The 19005-nt window shown below is 43.6% G+C and overlaps 1 protein-coding gene across 4 annotated transcripts; it reads left to right on the top strand.

Moving 5' to 3' along the window:
* Positions 1-1391: 1391 nt before the first annotated feature.
* On the top strand, positions 1392-18901 carry araf (A-Raf proto-oncogene, serine/threonine kinase). Of its 4 annotated transcripts, none has more exons than XM_004072922.5 (16): positions 1392-1624; positions 3139-3362; positions 6034-6137; positions 7277-7379; positions 7505-7659; positions 10461-10559; positions 10650-10794; positions 10873-10897; positions 10981-11111; positions 11662-11861; positions 11965-12141; positions 12246-12292; positions 12451-12569; positions 12718-12849; positions 13083-13217; positions 16718-18901. In XM_004072922.5, the coding sequence occupies exons 2-16, from the start codon at positions 3252-3254 to the stop codon at positions 16856-16858; spliced, it is 1824 nt and encodes a 607-aa protein (XP_004072970.1). In that variant the 5' UTR covers positions 1392-1624; positions 3139-3251; the 3' UTR covers positions 16859-18901. The 4 variants fall into 4 exon arrangements, with proteins under 4 accessions (XP_004072970.1, XP_011477940.1, XP_023814547.1 ...); XM_011479638.4 differs by having other exon boundaries at positions 1588-1927; XM_023958779.2 differs by having other exon boundaries at positions 1593-1799.
* The last annotated feature ends 104 nt before the right edge of the window (positions 18902-19005 follow it).

Genomic DNA, 19005 nt, shown 5'->3' with positions numbered 1-19005 from the left:
ATTTTGCCGTCTTGTTTTTCATCTTAAGGAAGATTTTGTTTAAAACTTGCTTCTAAATTGTCTCATTATACAATATATTTAGTTTTTAATCAAAGAGGGTCAGATTTGATGAAGTGAAAATGTGTGAGGGTCAACCATTTGACCAGGATTCTTTGAATTATTTTATGAACAATAAATGCAAATGGATATTTTATTGCAATGGGATACTTGTCAATTCAAACTAATGTTTAACAAAAATCACAATTTTTTGCTTGTCTTGTATGGTATCCCCTCTTTCTATTGACCAGCTACTCTTGAAATATCAGGCAGACACTGTTGTCTCATGTTTCGCTGAAAAAATCTGCCGGTTTCCACTTGTCCTGGAGGAAGTGGCCCTCACTGTCAACTTTGCTTTTTTATTTCCTGGTGGCATTTCAGAAATGAGCTAGAAAGTTTCACAGAGGGGTTGCACGACAGGTTAACAAAGGTTTAAAATATCAACCACAATCAAGAAATCATACACGGGTTCTAGAAAAGGCGGGGGGCCACATATTATTGATTTATGAAAGGAGCCTGCGGGCCGGTTCATATTTGAATGCGGGCTGCATTTGGCCCATGGGCCGCACTTTGGACATGCCTGATTGAAAGGGATTGTGTTTGGGAAAATGTGGGGTTGAAGTCGTGCTAAAACATACAATGTCTAACAACCTGGCAGTTTGAACCCTGGAGCAACCAATTGGTGCACAGTGCCAGTCCTGAGCTATTCATGTGCTGTGATAAATCTGGAAGGAAAAACTTGGGATGAAAGCAGAAAGTGCCTATTTATTCATAAAAATACAGATTAGAAAAAAATTGCTCTATAAATTCAATAAGATTGTATCTATGTCTCTAAAACTTAAAATGATTACACTTAAGGAATTTTAAGTATTAACAAGTTTGATCGCAATTATTTTTCTTAGATAAATGCCTGTGGGCCAGAGGGAGATTGAACTCGGGCTGAATTTAGCCCATGGGCCGGACTTTGGACACACCTGATCTAGAGCTATTTTCAAATCCGTTTCTGCATTTGGGAAAGGTTGAAGCCTTGCTATAACACACAATGAATATAACAGCCTGACAGTTGAACCCCTGAGCAAACAATTGGTAAACACAGATGAACCTACAAAGATGTACCTGCCTGCACAAGGAAACACTTTTGGGATAAAAGTGCAAAGTGACTGTTTTTCCCCTCATAAAAATCAGAATTAGAAATAAAATAAAAATTCATGGTAGGATTATATTTATGTCGCTAAAACTTGAAAACATGAGGCAATTTCAAGAATTAATTAAATTTATCGTTTTTCTATGTGTTTTTCATTGGTAAAAAAACTTTTTGAAAAAAAAACCCATCTCATGTTGCATAAGCAGATGTTGAAAATCTTGCGCGGGATTTGCACCCTCATTCTGTGCTGATGCTAACAATCACTCGTTTACGTGACAAGTCAGTTCGCAGCGCCCACCTCTCAACACCCGCAGGTGTCCTTGTCCAATCGGAGGACGCGGCTGCTGGAATCAGCCAATCAGGAGGCAGCGCCGCGGAGTTTTTCCGCTTTCCCGAACTTCTTGACAGACTTCAGATTGAGACAATTCAAGATGGCTGCTTCAGGTGAGACCGAACTTTTGGATGTGAACTGCTCCAAAACACCGTGAAGTGAGTCGGCCGGGTCTTCGCCGTGGCGCGGCGGCTTGGATGGGTGCGGGCCTGTCAGCTGAGCGAGTGTTGGTTACAGTAAGCGGCGCTAATGGGAGCTTCTGAACCGACTCCGCGGTTACACCCGCAGGTTAGCTAACATTAGCCGCCTAGCATCAGAGCGGCTCGCGGTGAAGTGTGTGCGGCAGCGGGATTATCTCCTTCCGCTCCTGGAGCTCTGCAGCTTTCAGAGCGGACACAGCAGAGTCCCCCACTCAGGTTAGATTGCTATAATGTCATAGAAGTTTCCAGGGCGTCACTTTTGACCTCCGCGAGACCCGTAACAAACTTATTTGGCTAGTTAGCTGAAGTGGTAACGGGCGCCTCGGCTTAAACATGGCCTCCCAACTGAAAGTGTGTGGCTGCTCAGAGGCTGCGCCGCTGCGGCCGAGGGGGAAACGTGAAGCGCCTGAGCGGCCGGGATGCGGCGGTACACGGTACCGTGGGTCTCTCCCAAAGGTTCTGACAGAAACCCAGCTGCGTCTTACCCGAGTTCGGCTCTGTCACTCAGACGGAGCCCTGTGCGCCTAAAAAACCCGAGTATATTCCCAGAGATTTTCTCTTGATTATGGATTCTGGTTGAACGAGTTCGGTTGGTTGATCCAAACCCACTTACATGTATATTAATATTATTGGTTTGCTTCATTTTTAGGCATTTATGTGGTTAAGGCAATATTTTCTATTTACTTCTGACACAAAGTAAACAAAACAAATGCATGTAACAAATCAGTTTAAAAAAGGTTTGGTTTCTTTATGTTAAAATAATCCACATTTTTTATTAGTTATCATAAAACCTTTTTCCTTTTTAAAACCACACCAATGAAAATGAAGATATTGGTGTTTCAGAAGAGTTTGTTGCATTTTCTTTCCTAACATTGTAGAACATATATTAAGAAAATTTAAGATTTTAATAACTTTTCTGAATATTACTTTATTCACATAATTGTGAATCAGGAGTAGACATAAAAAAGTTGGAAAAAGCTTTAAATCTGTCGTAGGAGTTAAAACTGCAAGTTCCCTGCTCCGCATCCACTTCTACACAAACAGACCCATGAACGTCTCCGTTTTTCTCGTCTGAGCCGGAATCTGGACCTAAACTGTACGACTGGATAGCTCCGATATTGCTCGCCATTTTTGTTGCACCGAAAATCCTAATTTGGGGGTATGGGGGGCTGTACGCCAGCGGGCGAGAGTTTTTTTTATTTTGGCTAAAAACGGCATAATCATGATTGAAAGACCACTGGGAACGCTTATACAAAATCAATCAGAAGGTGACTGTAGTGGGGCTTTAAATACATTTCTGCATGACTACAAAGCATTTTTTATTTCTATGAAGAAGCATTCAGACTTTAAAGTTTCATTAAATCACTGTGTACTCAAGGTTTGAACGTCCTGCACTCTTGTTACATTTTGTGTCTGTGCGTTTGCAGGTTCTGAGTGAAGGGCTTCTCTGGATCCCACCTGTGCATGCTGCAGCTCTCCTGAGGTTGCAGTTTGAGTGCTGCCCCCCCACCCCCACCCCCAGCTCCACCTGCCTCTCATCATGTCCTCCACCTCCTCTTCATACTCCTCCTCAGGGGAGACCAGTCCGGAGGATGTGCCTCGGGGCGGGGGTACCATCCGAGTCTACCTCCCCAACAAACAGAGGACAGTGGTGAGGCGACTGCGCATGCACTGGTTCTAATGTGTTTAAAAACGTATCTGTAGCACATCTATGAACATTCATTCATCCACGTGGTTCTGCAGCAGAAACGGTTCTAAAAAGAGTCAGTTTTTTCAAGTTGAAGACGTTTAGCCTCTGATCCAAGAGACTTGCCTAACTCTGAACTCCTTTTCTGTTGTCGCTTTTAACATGAAAAACTGCATTTTTCTCTGATAATAGATGTGTGAATGTTTACAGTAGAGGCTAGAAACTGAAGCTAAAGCACCAAAGAAAATTAGGCATGCCGAAGAAAGATGATGAATGCAAAAACCTGCAAAATTGGTTGGAAATATGGCTAAAATGTTGAATTCAATGTTGAATTAATCTGACAGATCTTTTTTTTTATGAATTTGTTCACTAAAAAATTGAAATGAGAGAAACGAGCCTAAAAAGGAAAACATGTTTTGATATTAAAAAACTATATAAATACTGAAAAAAACAAAACATATAATCCTAGTTACCAAGGTAAATAGCAATGTATTATTAATACATGTAAGGGATAATGCCTGACAAAGTGTCCACTATCAAAAATTATCTGATGTGAACTGTTGCGTCAGACGGTTAGTTATCAATTGATTGGTTTGTTTTTAATGTATCTAGGTATGAATATAATTTAAAAAATACTTCTTATGATCTATTTACCAGGTAAAAATCTGATCAAACTGTTCGTGTCTCGAAGCTCCTTCACAATTCATGCATAAAAACTAATTTTAACATAAGAAACAAACTTAAATGCTCACAACAAGCTGCTTTTAAAGGAAAGATTTCAATTAAAAGAAGCTGATGTTCTTTAAAGATTCTTAGTTTCAACCATTTCTCCAGCTTAAAGTTTGCTAAAGTTCTTTGCGCTGAAAGTTTTTCTGAGATATTTTTTACGTTTTCCCCAAAAATATTTATATTGATTCCCTTCACCCTGAGCCTGCTGATACCAGAACAACAGTCATATCTGACGCTATGATGATTTCAAGTGTTAAACAGACTAAAGAGCCAAGAGGATCTTCATTGTAGTTTAAAAACAGCTTCCACTTGTCTTAATAACACACCCAAGACTGATAAATTGTTCTGCTTTTAATATTTTTTTGTGCTCACAAGCTGCACAGCGGGCATCAGGTGTCTCAGACGATCCCGCCGCCACCATCCTTCATGCTCCACACGCCAAAGATCCATCTCATGTTCCGCTGTGTTGTCATATCAGTGTTTGTGTCACATCACAACAGCAAACACACATGTTTGTGCCATCAGGTTCTTCCTGTTCCCTTCTGCTGCTGAAAAACCTAACCTTTCCAAACAAAAATTCCCAGCATGCAAAGGGGGTTTTTTCCTCTCCCTCTGACATGAAAGCGTCACAAAGTTCAGTTTGATATCTGCAGCTTAAAGCGTCTTTGGAATTCCGATGATTTTCACCTTTTACCTCTTTTTTTCCCAAGTGCGGGGTTTAGCTATCTGTAGCTGTTGAGAGGAAAAGCCACTGAAAACATTTGACAGCAGGTTTGCAGAGATTATCATAAAGTAATCCCTAAGAAAGAGGGCGCTCTCTAATGAAGGAGCTGCCAGAGCCCCGCCCCCTCACAGCTACCTCCATCAGAAGGTTATTTTCTGTGGATACCTTCAGAATGACTGTCTAGCTGCAGCATCTGAATGTGAGGAGGATTGCAGGTACCTGGCCTTGAGAACTGGTCTGAAGAGCAGAGTAGTCAAAGATGATGACATTGAGATCTTCAGGAACATGGCTTATAGTCCCATCTTTGACTCTGGTCAGTAGCCTCTGTGGATGGAGGCTGGTGCTGAACCACTTTGACTCTGGTTTAGGAGTGCGTCAGAACACAGGGGCATATAAGGCTACATACACACCTGGCAGGGAGGCAAAGTTCAACGATTGTGACAGCTGAAGTCCTGGTCTGTTTGAGCCGTTGTGGGAATCTGCCCCATCTGCTTGTTTTGACCATCAGGTGTCTTTAAATGCCCACTCCAATGAAAATGGTCTTTTTTATGTTTTTAAAATGTTCTTGTGGCATTTTTCTGACGACGGACGCAATATAAGATCTATATATATAATAATATAATATAAGACATCTAAGATAGCACAAGGGTTAACCTTTAATCACCAGTGAAGATCACAAATCATTGAAGAAAAAAGGTTCAGCGCACTGTCTAGTGGGTCTAGATGACCCAAATCCCAAGTGCCTAAGATAGCACAAGGGTTACAAAAATTAGCCTTAATTTTGGATTTCTGAGAATTTCTTTATTCCAATCATTATGAATCAGGAGCAGATGAATAATGCCTTTGGAAAAAGATTGTAGCAGTAATTTATTGACAGACAAATGGATCCATGAACGTCTTTGTTTTCCTCGCCAGAGCTGGAATCTGGCTCTAAACTGTACGACTGGATAGCTATAAACAAATGGATGACGGGAAGTAGGGGCAGGCTTGTACTGCACCAACAGTCGCTCAATGCAGATGGGAATCGTTTAATGAACTCTTTAGAAAATGACAGTTTTTTTTTTAAAATTTAGGCTGGAAACGACATAATTACTATCAAAAGGCCAGTGGGAAGGCTTTTACAGTAGATCAAAAGATGATCAAAGGGAAACTTGAACTTTTCACCGCGGTGTGTGTCTGCAGGTCAACGTCCGCCAAGGTCAGACTGTGTACGAGAGTCTGGATAAAGCTCTCAAAGTGCGAGGCCTCAGCCAAGACTGCTGCGCCGTGTTCCGCCTCCTGGAAGGGTAAGCCCCCCTATCTGCTGTATGCCCCCCTCACATCCTGATTGAAAACCACAGCACACACAGCAAGACTAGTTTAGGTTAACATAAACTCATCAAGGTGATTTGGAACTGAAACGAGTAAAACATTTTTATGAAATGGACTCAACTGGATCTGTTTTGTTTTTAACCACTATATTTAGTTTTGTCTGCTTTAAAAACCTCCAGCTCACTTCAGTTTCATCGTTATAATTATTGTTTGAAAGCTCGTGCACAAAACTTTTTTCACCAAAAGTTCTTTATTTAAACCAAAGTTCTGATTTAGACACCCAGATGGTGGAATCCATTCAAACATGCAGGTTTCTAAAACTGTGTGGTACAGACTTTAGTGCAGACCTCTCTTTATAAACATCCATCTGTGGGTAAACGAATGTGTTTTTCCATCATCCAAGCTAATTTATTCATGAAGAGCCATATTCATGAGAAAGAGGAGATGAGTGGAGATAGAAGGTGGAGGGCGTCTCAAAGGGGAAGATGATCAGAAACAAAAAAGATGTATACTGATTTGATTTTTGTCAGTTGGCGGTTAGCACATGTCATGCATCAGCTGCCCCTGTTTCACAGCAGCTGTGCAGTTTATGCAGCAGTTGCATCGTTTTCACGGTAGTGTTGCATGTCATGCAGCATCTGCACAGGTTATGCTCTCGAGTCTCATCCACGTTTCAAATTTAGCAAGTCACAAGCTTTATCTTACAGGTATGCTCTGTTTTTAATTCTTAAGGCCTGTACAAAATAGTATTATACGGTAGCCGTTTATTAATTTAATCTTGATGGATCTAAACCATAATCATCAACCAAAACCTCATGTTGCAGCGATGACAAACTAAAATAAGTAATACTTTGTAATATTTGCTAATGGAAGTCACGTCCTCTGATAATAAGTGCACTTAAAGTTTAATTTTTACAGTTTCACCTGTGCAGAAACATCCAGTGCTCCACAAAGTGTCCTGGAGTCTAAGCTTCACTGACGATTGCTTTCTGCTGCTAGTTTGCACTCGACAATCTTAGTTAAATCCATCTGAGCCTCCGTCCAGCTGTGCAAAAACTCTTTACATCTCCACGTCTTCATGTTTCTCTTTTCCTCCTCTTCCTCGTTGCTCCAGTCGTAAGAGACTGACTGACTGGAACACAGACATCACTCCTTTGGTTGGAGAGGAGCTGCTAGTGGAGGTTCTGGACGACATTCCTCTCACCATGCACAACTTTGTGAGTGTCTGGAAGCGCACAGCATCCCATAAAAATCTTTGAACTGACTGAGGTTTTCTATGCATTTTTGTCTCAGTCTTCCTAGGGGACGTAATTAATGTCTTGATGGCTTTTTGTCTTCTTAGGTACGGAAAACGTTTTTCAAGCTGGCCTACTGTGATTTCTGCCACAAGTTTCTTTTTAATGGCTTCAGATGTCAGACATGTGGCTACAAGTTTCACCAGCACTGCAGCAGCAAGGTCCCCACCGTGTGTCTGGACATGGACACGGTGAGCAAGCGGTGAGTCGGACTTCCCTTCTTCTTCTTGATCACATGAAGCAACGAGAGCAGCAGATGCAGCAGACCAACACCGACAAGGAAACATCCACAACATGTCAAAATAAAACGATAAAGAAAAAGGCGAATGAACCCAAATAAAATCCAAATTTGAGGTTTGGCATCACAATCTTCATGTTTCATCCAAATGCTGATGTTTTCTGCTCAGAAACGGAAAGTCTTCAAGAACCAGTTTATTTTAAATATTAGAATATAGCACCATTTATTTTGCAACATTTTGCTTTGTTTTTTGATCAATTTTGTGCAAGAACTCACTGACCTGTTGACATATTTATTGTTGTGCAGATTGTGTGAAATACATGGGGAAGTCATCGTCAGTGTTTGTTTGTGTTTGTGTCATTTTGATGCATATCATGTTAGTAAATCTAGATTTCAGAACTTTTGATATTATTCCATCCTGCTCGTGCAGGTTTGTTCTGCATGGACATAGTTTCTACATTCCACTCCAGGTTTGAACAGCAGCCAAAGCAGAGTCTCCTCTTCTTTTCCTTGGATTTAGCTCAATCTGGGTCAGGGCTCCAGACTGCGAGCAATTGGTCGCATTTTGCGACCAAAATTTGAGAGTGTGCGACTGAATTTTACATCCAGTCGCACATGTGCGACCAGTAAATTTGCCTCCCCCACCATTCGTATTTTTTTATACATTAAACGTGGAAGGGGCACGTCAATGATCAATGAAATAATCAATGAGACGCGAGCGCACACGCACGCAGGCAGACACACACACTCGCGCACATACTCATGAAACGCGAGCACACACTCGCGTGATGCCTGTGTGTGAGGCGGCCACTGCGTGTGAGAAGAATAGGTAAAGTCACTGAGTGGTTAAAATGCGTGTAGGGGGAGGGGCCTAGAGCTGACCAACCAATCACAGTGGGGTATATGACTCTTGGGGGCGTGACAATGACAGGGTTTTGCAAGCAGGAAACCTGACAGCCCCCTCCCCGGACCACATTAAGGAGTTCTTTACTTTCCTTTCTAGAACGTATTTATTCGCTCGTAATTTTCTAAATACATGCAGTCCGTGCTGAACTTTTCTCTGGGTCACACAGACCCGGAGGAAGGTTTAGGTTTTGGTTACAGTTACGGCGGCGCATCATACGGGTTACGGCAGCACACCGCACCGCTCCCGCGGGAGTCGGGTCAGCTGAGGAAGATAAATGTCCCACACCTACATGCGTGACAGCTAACGGGGCTTGAACTTTAAACACGCTCGAGCAAAAACAACACTAGTTTTAGACTCACTGAAAATACGTGGGGAAAATGCAACGATAGACGTGTTTGAGATGAACCGGCACCTCGCCTGGATCGTTTGGGGGGGGGCTGTGAGATGAAAGCGAATCTGCAGCAAGACTGAAGGAGAACAGGAAATCGGAATTGTCCTTAACATTCAATTTAGATTTAATATTCTTCTCCCCCTTAGTATGATCTGTGTTATTATATATTTTATGATTATTTTAATGTTTTGTGATGTATGTAGCCTTTTTTAATGAATTGGTATTTTAAATCATTTTAATTAATCACTCCACTACAAAAACCATCAGGTAACATGTCCCATAATGCATTGTTTTGTAGCCTGTACGGCAGCTTTCAGTCAGTTCAGTTTCCAGCTGTGTCCGGGTAGGTTTGCCCCTTGCTCCCACCCCTTTCTCGCGATATTTTTGTGATGATTGACAGTTAATGTTGGAGCAAAAACAAAAATATACGTCTCACACCAGGTGATCTGTGCAGCGTTGAGTTCACCTGGGTGATCTCAAACACACTTGTTGTGCATCTTGGCTGCACCTATTTGGTGTCACAAAGATGAATTTCCATCCATTTTCTTTACTATTTGTACTGTCATGACAGCGATAGTGCTGTCAGTTTACCTGTTGTTGCATTTTCAAAAGTGCAGAATAAAATGTGACACTGAATTAGAAACAGCACATTGTAATTTCTGCATCTATTATTAAAGTATTAATTAGTAATACAGTGGAAATTAGTAGATTTGGTTAGCATGTTGATTTACGGTATGCGCCCCTAAATTTTCTGGTTGTGCCCCTAAAATTTTCAGTTAGGGGCCACTGTGCTCCTAGTGAAAAAAGTTAGTCTGGAGCCCTGTGGGTGATGGTTGACTTCCGGGTAGGGCATGATGGTGCCTGTGCCGGCTTTGCCGCTGCTCTGCCTCACTCAAGTTGTTTTTCTTAGCTGGTTCTTGCCACTTACATCCTTCATATGAATCCCCTGGCTCTTCTGTAATAACGTAAGATCGAAGATCTTTACTTTGGATTCAGGTGATTTTGAGAAATCCCTTTGACCCTTGGGAGGACTGCAGACAAACTTTACCAACCCCATCTGTATGGCCTCCCTCCCCGCCTGAATGTTGACTTCTCCGTGCAGCCTGGTGGTCTGATGATCGTTGGAAATGATCCAGGAGAAGAGGCTGCAGAGCTGCTTTAAGAGCGGAAAGCCATGTTGCTCTTAGGAACGTGGGTTTTTGCTTCAGTCGCTGTAATGGCACCACATTGGCTGCGGCGGGTTTCCCTCCAGGATGCAGCCCCTGCCCCCCCCCCCACACACACACACACACATGCACACACTTGTACTGACTGTTAAACTGATCTTTTCCTTCTGTGGAATTCCAGCTGATCAAAATACGTTTTGATATGTTTTATTCTGTTTTGATGCAGTTTTTAACCTGTGTCATTTAGCACTTTATGTTTTTTGTCTTTTTTTAAATAAAGTTAGCTTTCTTGCTTTCTCAGGTGTGACTCCAACTCCTGCACAGAGGACTTTCCTGTGATAGTACTGCCAGAAAGTTCTCCATCTCAGAGAAATTTAGCCTTAACCCCAGAGCCTTCTGGGTAAGCCGCCCCAATACATCCAAAAATGCTTTATTTAGAAATAAAAGCACGCTCGAGTTTCTAACCTTCCTACTGGCCGGCCTCTCTCAGAATGGACCTCCTGTCTCCACCCTCGACCTTCCACTTTCCCGTATCAGGAGGAGAAGGTCAGTCTCTGCAGAGGCACCGCTCCACATCCACCCCCAACGTCCACATGGTCAGCACGGTGGACCTCGCCAGTGTCAGCATCATTGAGGTCAGGCTGACCGCCGATGTTCTGAGTTCATTTGATGTGGTTACTGAATGTGGATGGTAACTGTCTCTCCTGTTTTAGGAAGCACTGAAGTTCAACACAATAGGTAAAACTCCTCCATAGATCCCTGGGATTTCATTCCCTTAACTACGTTCTTACTTGAGGTGATCTGGCTCTTGTTTTTTGTAGGTCCCGAACCCTCACCCAAACCCTCCACCAGTCCGCCCTCTTTTCTTGGTTCTCCTGGGAAAAAGCCTCCGAAATCCCCCTCCGAACACAAAGAGCGCAAACCTTCCTCGTCTGATGACAAGAAAAAGGTGGTAGGTGGTCTTCAGCTTCTTAAGGATGTTGTACAGTCGCTTACTTACTTTGCACTAAAGCAGCAAAAAATGCATAATAAAGAAGAAAAAATCACATAGAAGTCGCACTTGTGGGAGAAATAACAATATTTTAACAAAATATGGGAACAAGAGCAGACATTTCATCTTGAAAGGCAAATTAAAATAACACAAGAGATGACAATAATTGTGAATATAAGCATGCTTTACTAGCATAACCTTATTCATGAAACACAGGAGGACTCTAGTCTATTAGCACAACATTTGAACAATTATTCAGACAATCAAATAGAACATGCTAACAAGTTAATCAAATCACTTAATCTGTTGAATTCTTCATCCTCTTTGTCACTTTGGAACAATTCTGCCAAACCCGGTATAATACTGATGCACACACTTACCGTGTCCTCTAGTGGTTGTTGCTGCTATTATTTATTTTTAAATCACTTCGAAGTGGCACCATCCGTCTAACTATGTAGCTTAAAAACGCTACTTATACACCGAAAAATACAGTAACTTTGTGATGCTGCAGCATCGAGGCAACAGGGACTCCAGTTACTACTGGGAGGTCCACTCTCGAGAAGTCCAGATCCAGAAGAGGATAGGCACCGGCTCCTTCGGGACAGTCTACAAGGGAAAGTGGCACGGCGACGTGGCCATCAAGATCCTGAAAGTGAAGGAGCCGACACCTGAGCAGCTGCAGGCCTTCAAAAATGAAATGCAGGTTCTACGGTGAGCAGCTCCGACACTCCTTCACCACAACAGATGAAGGAAAATCAACGTTGTCCTCACAATGAGCGTTGTTTTTACCTCTGACCGTGTCTCTCCCCCGCAGGAAAACTCGCCATGTCAACATCCTGCTGTTCATGGGATACATGACCAAGCCCAACTTCGCCATCATCACGCAGTGGTGTGAGGGCAGCAGCCTCTACCGCCACCTCCACGTGTCGGAAACCAAGTTTGACACCATGAGGCGCATTGACGTGGCCCGACAGACGGCGCAGGGCATGGAGTAAGAACCACTGTCACGTGAACACGCTGGGTCGAGCTGTCTGAGCTGCACATGCATTTCTGTTCCAGATTTTTGACTTTCTGTCCTTTTGTGTCCCACTGCAGTTATCTCCACGCCAAGAACATCATTCACCGAGACCTGAAGTCAAACAGTATCCCTTTCTGGTTCATTGGGTCTTTACATTTGGGTGTATGGAGGGCTTTTATGTGAAACACTCAGGAACTGGAGCAGAGTTGAAAAGCAGCTGCCAGTCGGCTGTGTTCTCACGAACGTTTGCTCTGTTGAAGCTTTTCCTGAGCTCCGCTGCAGACATTTTTCTCCACGAGGGCTGGACCGTAAAAATAGGAGACTTTGGTTTGGCCACGGTGAAGGCTCGATGGAGCGGCTCTCAGCAGGTGGAGCAGCCCAGTGGATCCATTCTGTGGATGGTGAGCTTGTTTCACGGCCATGAAGGCATGAACAGCGGATTTTAGCAGGACCCATCCTACCTTTGGTTCTGTGTCCTGGTTCATTGCCTTCACAATGTCTGCTGATGTTCCGCCTAACGCCTCTGTTTACGGCTTGTGTTCCTGTCAGGCTCCTGAAGTGATCCGAATGCAGGACAACAACCCGTACACGTTCCAGTCGGATGTGTATGCGTACGGCGTGGTGCTGTTTGAGCTCATGTCGGGAACGCTGCCTTACTCCAACATAAACAACAGAGACCAGGTGGGAACCTGCACATTCCTGCCTGCTGTCAGCTCTTCAGGCACACGCGATCGATTAAAACACTGTTTGCTACTGAGGTTATCATTAAATCCTTTCTGTGAACAGATTCACACCTTTAGGCCAAACCTATTGTCATAAAAACGCTGTATTTTTTTTTTTGCGGTTATGCGTACATTCTCGCGCTCCTACATGGTGTTTCCTCTCTGAGACGTTTTCTCCGTCCACCTTCCCAGATCATCTTCATGGTGGGACGTGGGTACTTGTCTCCTGACCTCAGTAAGCTCTACAGCACATCACCCAAGTCCATGAAAAGGCTCATCGTCGACTGCTTGAAGTTCAAGAGAGATGAGAGGCCTCTGTTTCCTCAGGTGAGAGCTGCACTGGTGGCTGGAGGAGAAACACACTCAGCTGCACGTCTATTGAACTTAGCAGTTTAAGGGTCCCGGACGAACCATAACGTGGGGCCCTCTGCAGCCGTTGGATGAATCATTGTTAAAAAATGATAAAGTAGCTAAACGTCCGGCGAATAACTTCTTCACTGGTCTAACTTTTAAATGGCTTCAATGCCAGAAATCCGACTGTTTTGATAGACATCTGTCGTGAAAAACCTGGAACAGAAAAATGAAATCTTCTGTAAAGTTTAGGAAGTCATGAAACTTTGATATTTTGGATCCAAAAAACATAAATAAAATAGTTTAACATGAGTTGAATTTAAATTGCAGCCAAAGTTCAACCTCACTCTATTGGTGATGGGAGTTTACGTTGCCGTAAAGCAGTTTGTTGTCGTCGGTTCAGTGTGTGGCGCTTTCAGCTTTCTGTTGTGAAATGCTACAAAATGCCGGCAATTGTAACTTTACCAATGAGTGGCTTTTCAAGGAGAGGTGTCAGCTGTGGCCACAGAAAGACCCTGAAACACATTTGGCACCAGAAACGTGCAAAATGCAGACTTTGCTTCAAGTCCTTCGACATCAGCATGACATCAGCATGACAGAGGCCGGGCTGGTGAGCGTCATGAAAGGGCCAAACACGCTGGGCTCTAACCTCACGTGTTCATGAAACCAGAAGATGAGCTGCAATTAGAAGTAGAAAAGCCACAATATGTCCGTGTCGTAGACATGTTCCATTTCATGTGTTTGTCAGGAAATCACCCGCCTGGTTTGCTCTTTCTACTGACTTTATCCACAAACATTACAGAGTAAAACGTTGGGGAAGTATTAAACATTGACTAGTATGAGCAGTTTTATTGATATTGTTCATGAGTCAATCCTGACAACAATATCTGTTACAAAGCTGCAACGTCTTTGGGTGACTTTGTCAATTGCGTCATAATCTTATTCTGATTTTTGCTATAATTAATTTAGAATTTGCTTTGTTTTTTGTAAAACTACAACAGTTGTAGTCCTAAAGCGAGGAGATCAGGACGCATCTAAAACTTGCATTACTCAAACACGCTGGTTCACTCGGAGAGAGAGGAATGATATAAACGGATTTCTGTGGAGTTTGTTTGAACAATAAACTGTAATGAGTTGTTGTGATGATTTTGAGGTGATTTATGGTGAGTTACTGAGAAACTGCTATTGTTTGTCTGGGGTGTTTTCCTGTACTTGATTGACGTTCCTGCCTTCCCTCTGCAGCTTCGCATTAAGGCAAATTCCGGCTGTAACTCGTTTTCTGCATCACCACAGACAAAAATAAACAGTACAAACCAGTCAATAGAACTACTTCCAACGTTTTACTCTGTAATGTTGGCGGATAAAGTCAGTAGGAAGAATAAAATAGTGATACGGTGATGAGCACATAAACAAAACGGATCATGTCTATGACACGCACACTATGGCTTTTCTTCTTTTTTGAATTCCTTTGAATTTGTTCTTTTCCTGTTTTGTCTTCCTGCACTTTTGGAAGTGTGGCAACAAATTTCTTCTTTCCTTCTTCCCTAAACTACACTTCATCTTACTACTTTTTTTGTAAATCTCCTTCAAAGAGTCTCTTTCTGCTCCTCAACTTGCTGTTGATGGAATAGTCCATTCCTGCAGAGAGACGGGGAGGAGACAACACTTTTACACGAGCAGGCTTATGCCACATCAGTGATTTGAGTTTTTTTTACGACAGAGTTGAATATTAAAGGGTGTGGAAATTATTTTAGACATTTTTTTATTCAGTGTTTAGCCGAAGGGCAATCGGGAGCCAGTTTAGCTCGTGCTGGTTTGCGGCACCTTCCGTCCGTGACACCAGGGTTCGAATCCGGGCTGCTCCCTATTCCCTTCTCTGCTTCTGTGCCGGTCCCAAGCCTGGATAAATTGAGAGGGTTGCGTCAGGAAGGGCATCCGGCGTAAAACATTGCCAAGCTAACCATGCGACTCTTCCTCGAAAGAGAGGTTGTTTCGCTGAGGCTCCCCTTGATGGGAAAAGCTGAAAGAGACAGAAGTTTAGCTGAAGGGCAATCACCTATCTTTGCCTAATGGTAAGTCCACCCCTGGCTTTCGGTCAAGACGAGCTTTCTGCTAGAGAATGACACTTAATACTTCATGGGTTAAATTTGTTTGAGCCTTTTTTGTTTTCTTTTTAAATAAGACAAGAAAAAAATCTGTCACGTTTTGTGACTCGTATAACTGGCTCTGGCAGTCTTTTCAAGGTTCACACCAGCAGGTGGTGCTGTTGAACCCTTGAAACTTCTGTAACTTTTTGGATTCATGTAGATCTTCAGTTTTACACTAGGTGTTCCTAAAATCCAACGCACTGATGTAACGGCATTTCAGATCCTAAAATAAACACAATAAAAGCAGAATAAAGCAGCAGTTAAGTTCTGAGAGAGTGTGTCAGCTAACACAACATTCCTGCTTGGAAGTGAGTGACCTGTCTTTGAAGTATGGTAACACCATAATGAATAATAATAGATACTTTATTTATCCCATACTGGGGAAATTCTTCTCCGCATTTTACCCATCCTCTGGGGGAGCGGTGAGCTGCAGCTGAACGGCGCTCGGGAGGCGGTAGCGTTAAGGGTCTTACCCAAGGGCCCTCACTGGGTGATGTTAATTGTTCACCGTTGATATGGTAATTTCCCCCGTACCATTGCTCATTCTCCTCCGGGAATTAAACCCTGGATTCCTGCGTGGTAGCCTTTCACCTTACCATGCAGATTACAGCCTTTTTTGTTTTGTTTGATCAGCTATTGGTGTATAACAAAAGTGCAAGTGATTATTTAATCAAATAGTTAGACAATTAGGTAATTAACTAGTGGTAAATTTTTGTTATTATGATAGACGGACCAACCTACGAGCACTTTAAATTTTGTTGTGCATGTGACAATCAAAAAAGTATCAATCAAATCTGTCGATCTATCGTTCTGTCAATTGCTCTATTGATCATTCCGACTATCATTCTTTTTATTGGTCTATCAATTTGTTTTTCTGTCTCTTCTGTCATTCTTACTATCATTCTGTTATTCTATCATTTTGTTTTTTTTATTGTTCATCTATACATCATTCTATCCGTTTTTCTATCATTCAGTCTATTCTATCGCTCTGTTCCATTAATCTATTTTGTTCATTCTATTGTTTGGTATCATACTATCAAGTGTTATATATTTTGTTCTATTTTTTGTTAATTGTGTTGTTCTTTCTATTGTTTTAATCTATCATTCTATTTGATCTTTCTATCTATTCTGTATAGTTTTATTGTTTTGTCTATTCTGTTTTATTTTTCTATTGTTTTATCTATTATTCTGTTGTTCTATTATATCATTCTTTCTATCATTCTATCTATCGTTCTATCTCTTATCTATTACTGTTCTATCTATTCTATTTTTGGGTTTGGGTTCTGGGTTCTTCTGGAGTAACCCCGGTTCTTCTCCGTCTCTCCTCAGATCCTGGTCTCCATCGAGCAGGTGCAGGACCTGTTACCAAAAATCGAGCGCAGCCGCTCAGAGCCTTCGCTCCACCGGGCCGTCCACGCTGAAGACCTGAACCCCCTCCTGTTCCAGACCACCAGACTCATGCCCCTTTAACCCCCCTCCCTTGTGGCACTGGTTCCCGGTCTGCCTCCAGGTCCAGAACTGCTGCCTGCAAGGCTCAGTTAGCCGGCAGGACCTAGCTGCACTCCTCTACGCCGGAGTGCACCTTTCCAATTTTTAAATTTTTTTTTTTTACATTTTTTGTGTTTGCGGGAGGAGCAAAACAACTAAACCTCATCTTATCAGACTGTGAGCCAAGATCTGCCCAGCAGGCCCAGGTCAGGCTGTGAGGATCACGGAGGTTCCACCTTTGTGGCTGCAGAAGTTTGAAGCTTTGAGGTCACAGCCAGAACCTCCAACACCAGCAGGAGCCGCACACCCACTGTGCCCTGACTCTTTCCTCACGATGGTTCCGGACAGACGTTCAGCAGAGCTCCAGCTGAGACCGACGGCAACTATGCAAGTGTTCCCTCAACGCTTTTTTGAAAATACTCGAGGAAATGGGTACAGAGCTCCTTCTGTCTGTGGAGGAGGTCCACGACCATCAAACTTAGAACTCTTCATCTGGAGACCGGGTTTCTGGGGTGGTGTGGGGGAGGCAGCTGACGGCTTCGGTCATGGAAGTCTCTGAGGTGACGGGAATTCAGCTGTGAGGTGATGGAGGTGTTGGCGCCGCGCTTCATCAGAGGCTCAGTCCTGTGGCGGCTGCAGCTGCTGGTCTCCCGCGTTGTGATGGTGCACGCCGCCTGAGCCACGACAAACGAAGAAGCACACGTGAAGCTGAGGAAGACCAGCATTTGTTCCCGTTGGCTTTTGTGGATTTTGGGGCAGCGTGTCGGGTGTGTTCGGCTCAGGTTGGTTCTGGTGGGACAGCCGCTCCTGCGAGCTCTAAAGTTCCCGGGACAAAGCTGGCAGGTTGAGATCAGTTCGGTGTTTTGTTTTGTTTTTTCCCCCTCTGCTGTGCGCTGCTGCACAAACCTTCCTCTGTGGAGTCGGCTACAGCCAAGTATTCAGATTACACAGCTGTGACACGGTCTGTGTGCAGGTCAGTCTCTGTCTCAGATGCAGCGTGGAACCAGCACCTCCTGCTGCAGGCAGGTGGACTTCAATTCTGCCTTGAGCTCTGAGCAGGGCTTCATTCAGCTGTGCTGGACCTGCAGCCCTGTCGGTTTGCCTGCGTGCTCATGCAGACGCACGTTAAGCCCGCGCGCATGCGCCTGCGTAGCCCCCTCCTGCCGGCTGTAGGTGTTTGCTGGTTTACAGGGCAGTAGGTCAGTGCCCCCACCCTCAGGCCAGGCTCCTGACCTTGCAGGTGTGTGGCCGTCTCCTCAGCGGGCGAGGTGTGAGTTCAAAAGAACACAAAAGCGCACCACTTCATGCTAACTCCTAACTCTGCGAAGGGCTGGACTCCCTGACAATTTCTTCGGTTCATTCCAGGTCTGTGGGTTGGTGGGGTGGGGGTTATGATGGGGGCAAGACGAGACTGTGTGTTTATTTATTGATTGTAGATGCTTCGTCGTGCGGCGCTGTGGTGCGGTTCTTAAATGTTCTTAAAGACACGGTACGTCTGCTCCTCCACGGCGCCCGCCACAAGGTTTCACTACAAAACACTCGTTTGCAGCAACACTTGAGAAAACTGTAGAGTATTATGTGGGGGGTTAAGGGGATGAAACGGCTGTAGGAAGTTCTACTAAACATCCCCGCATCATGAGCTCGTGTAACGGGGCGGGAACAAGTGCCACGGCCCCAGGAGCCCTGCCGATGCTGCACGCTGCTGCACTACACCCAGAGGCCTGCAGGGGGAGCCGGCAGGGGAGGGGTGGCAGAGCTGCAAACCAGTTTCTTTTGTCTTTTCATATCTGTAGGTGAATTGCAATACTTGTGTGTAGGTCTGCGGTGTCAGGGGTGTTCAGTTTGCAATAAATGGTATATTCTGCTGTGTACAGTTACATTTTTTTTTAATTCAAAAAATTGTACTTCTATTTTTGTGAGACGTTTCACAAAGAACAAATAATTTTAAAGGAAATCTTAGTACTTTTTGTCTTAAAATATTGAAGCAGGATTTATTCTTGAGATAAATAAAATGGATCTGTCTAACTACTGGTTCCGTTTCCGGTCTTTGTCCTCGGCTTATGGGTTGGGTTTTCAGGAAACTGAAAGATGTGGGTTTCTGCACCGCGGATGACGGAGCTGAACAGGAA

This window comes from Oryzias latipes, chromosome 9, assembly GCF_053564925.1.
Source record: "Oryzias latipes strain Hd-rR chromosome 9, Olatipes_Hd-rR_3.1".
NCBI lineage: Eukaryota > Metazoa > Chordata > Actinopteri > Beloniformes > Adrianichthyidae > Oryzias > Oryzias latipes.
Note: the sequence above shows the minus strand (reverse complement) of the source record. Positions and strands in the feature narration are given on the sequence as shown.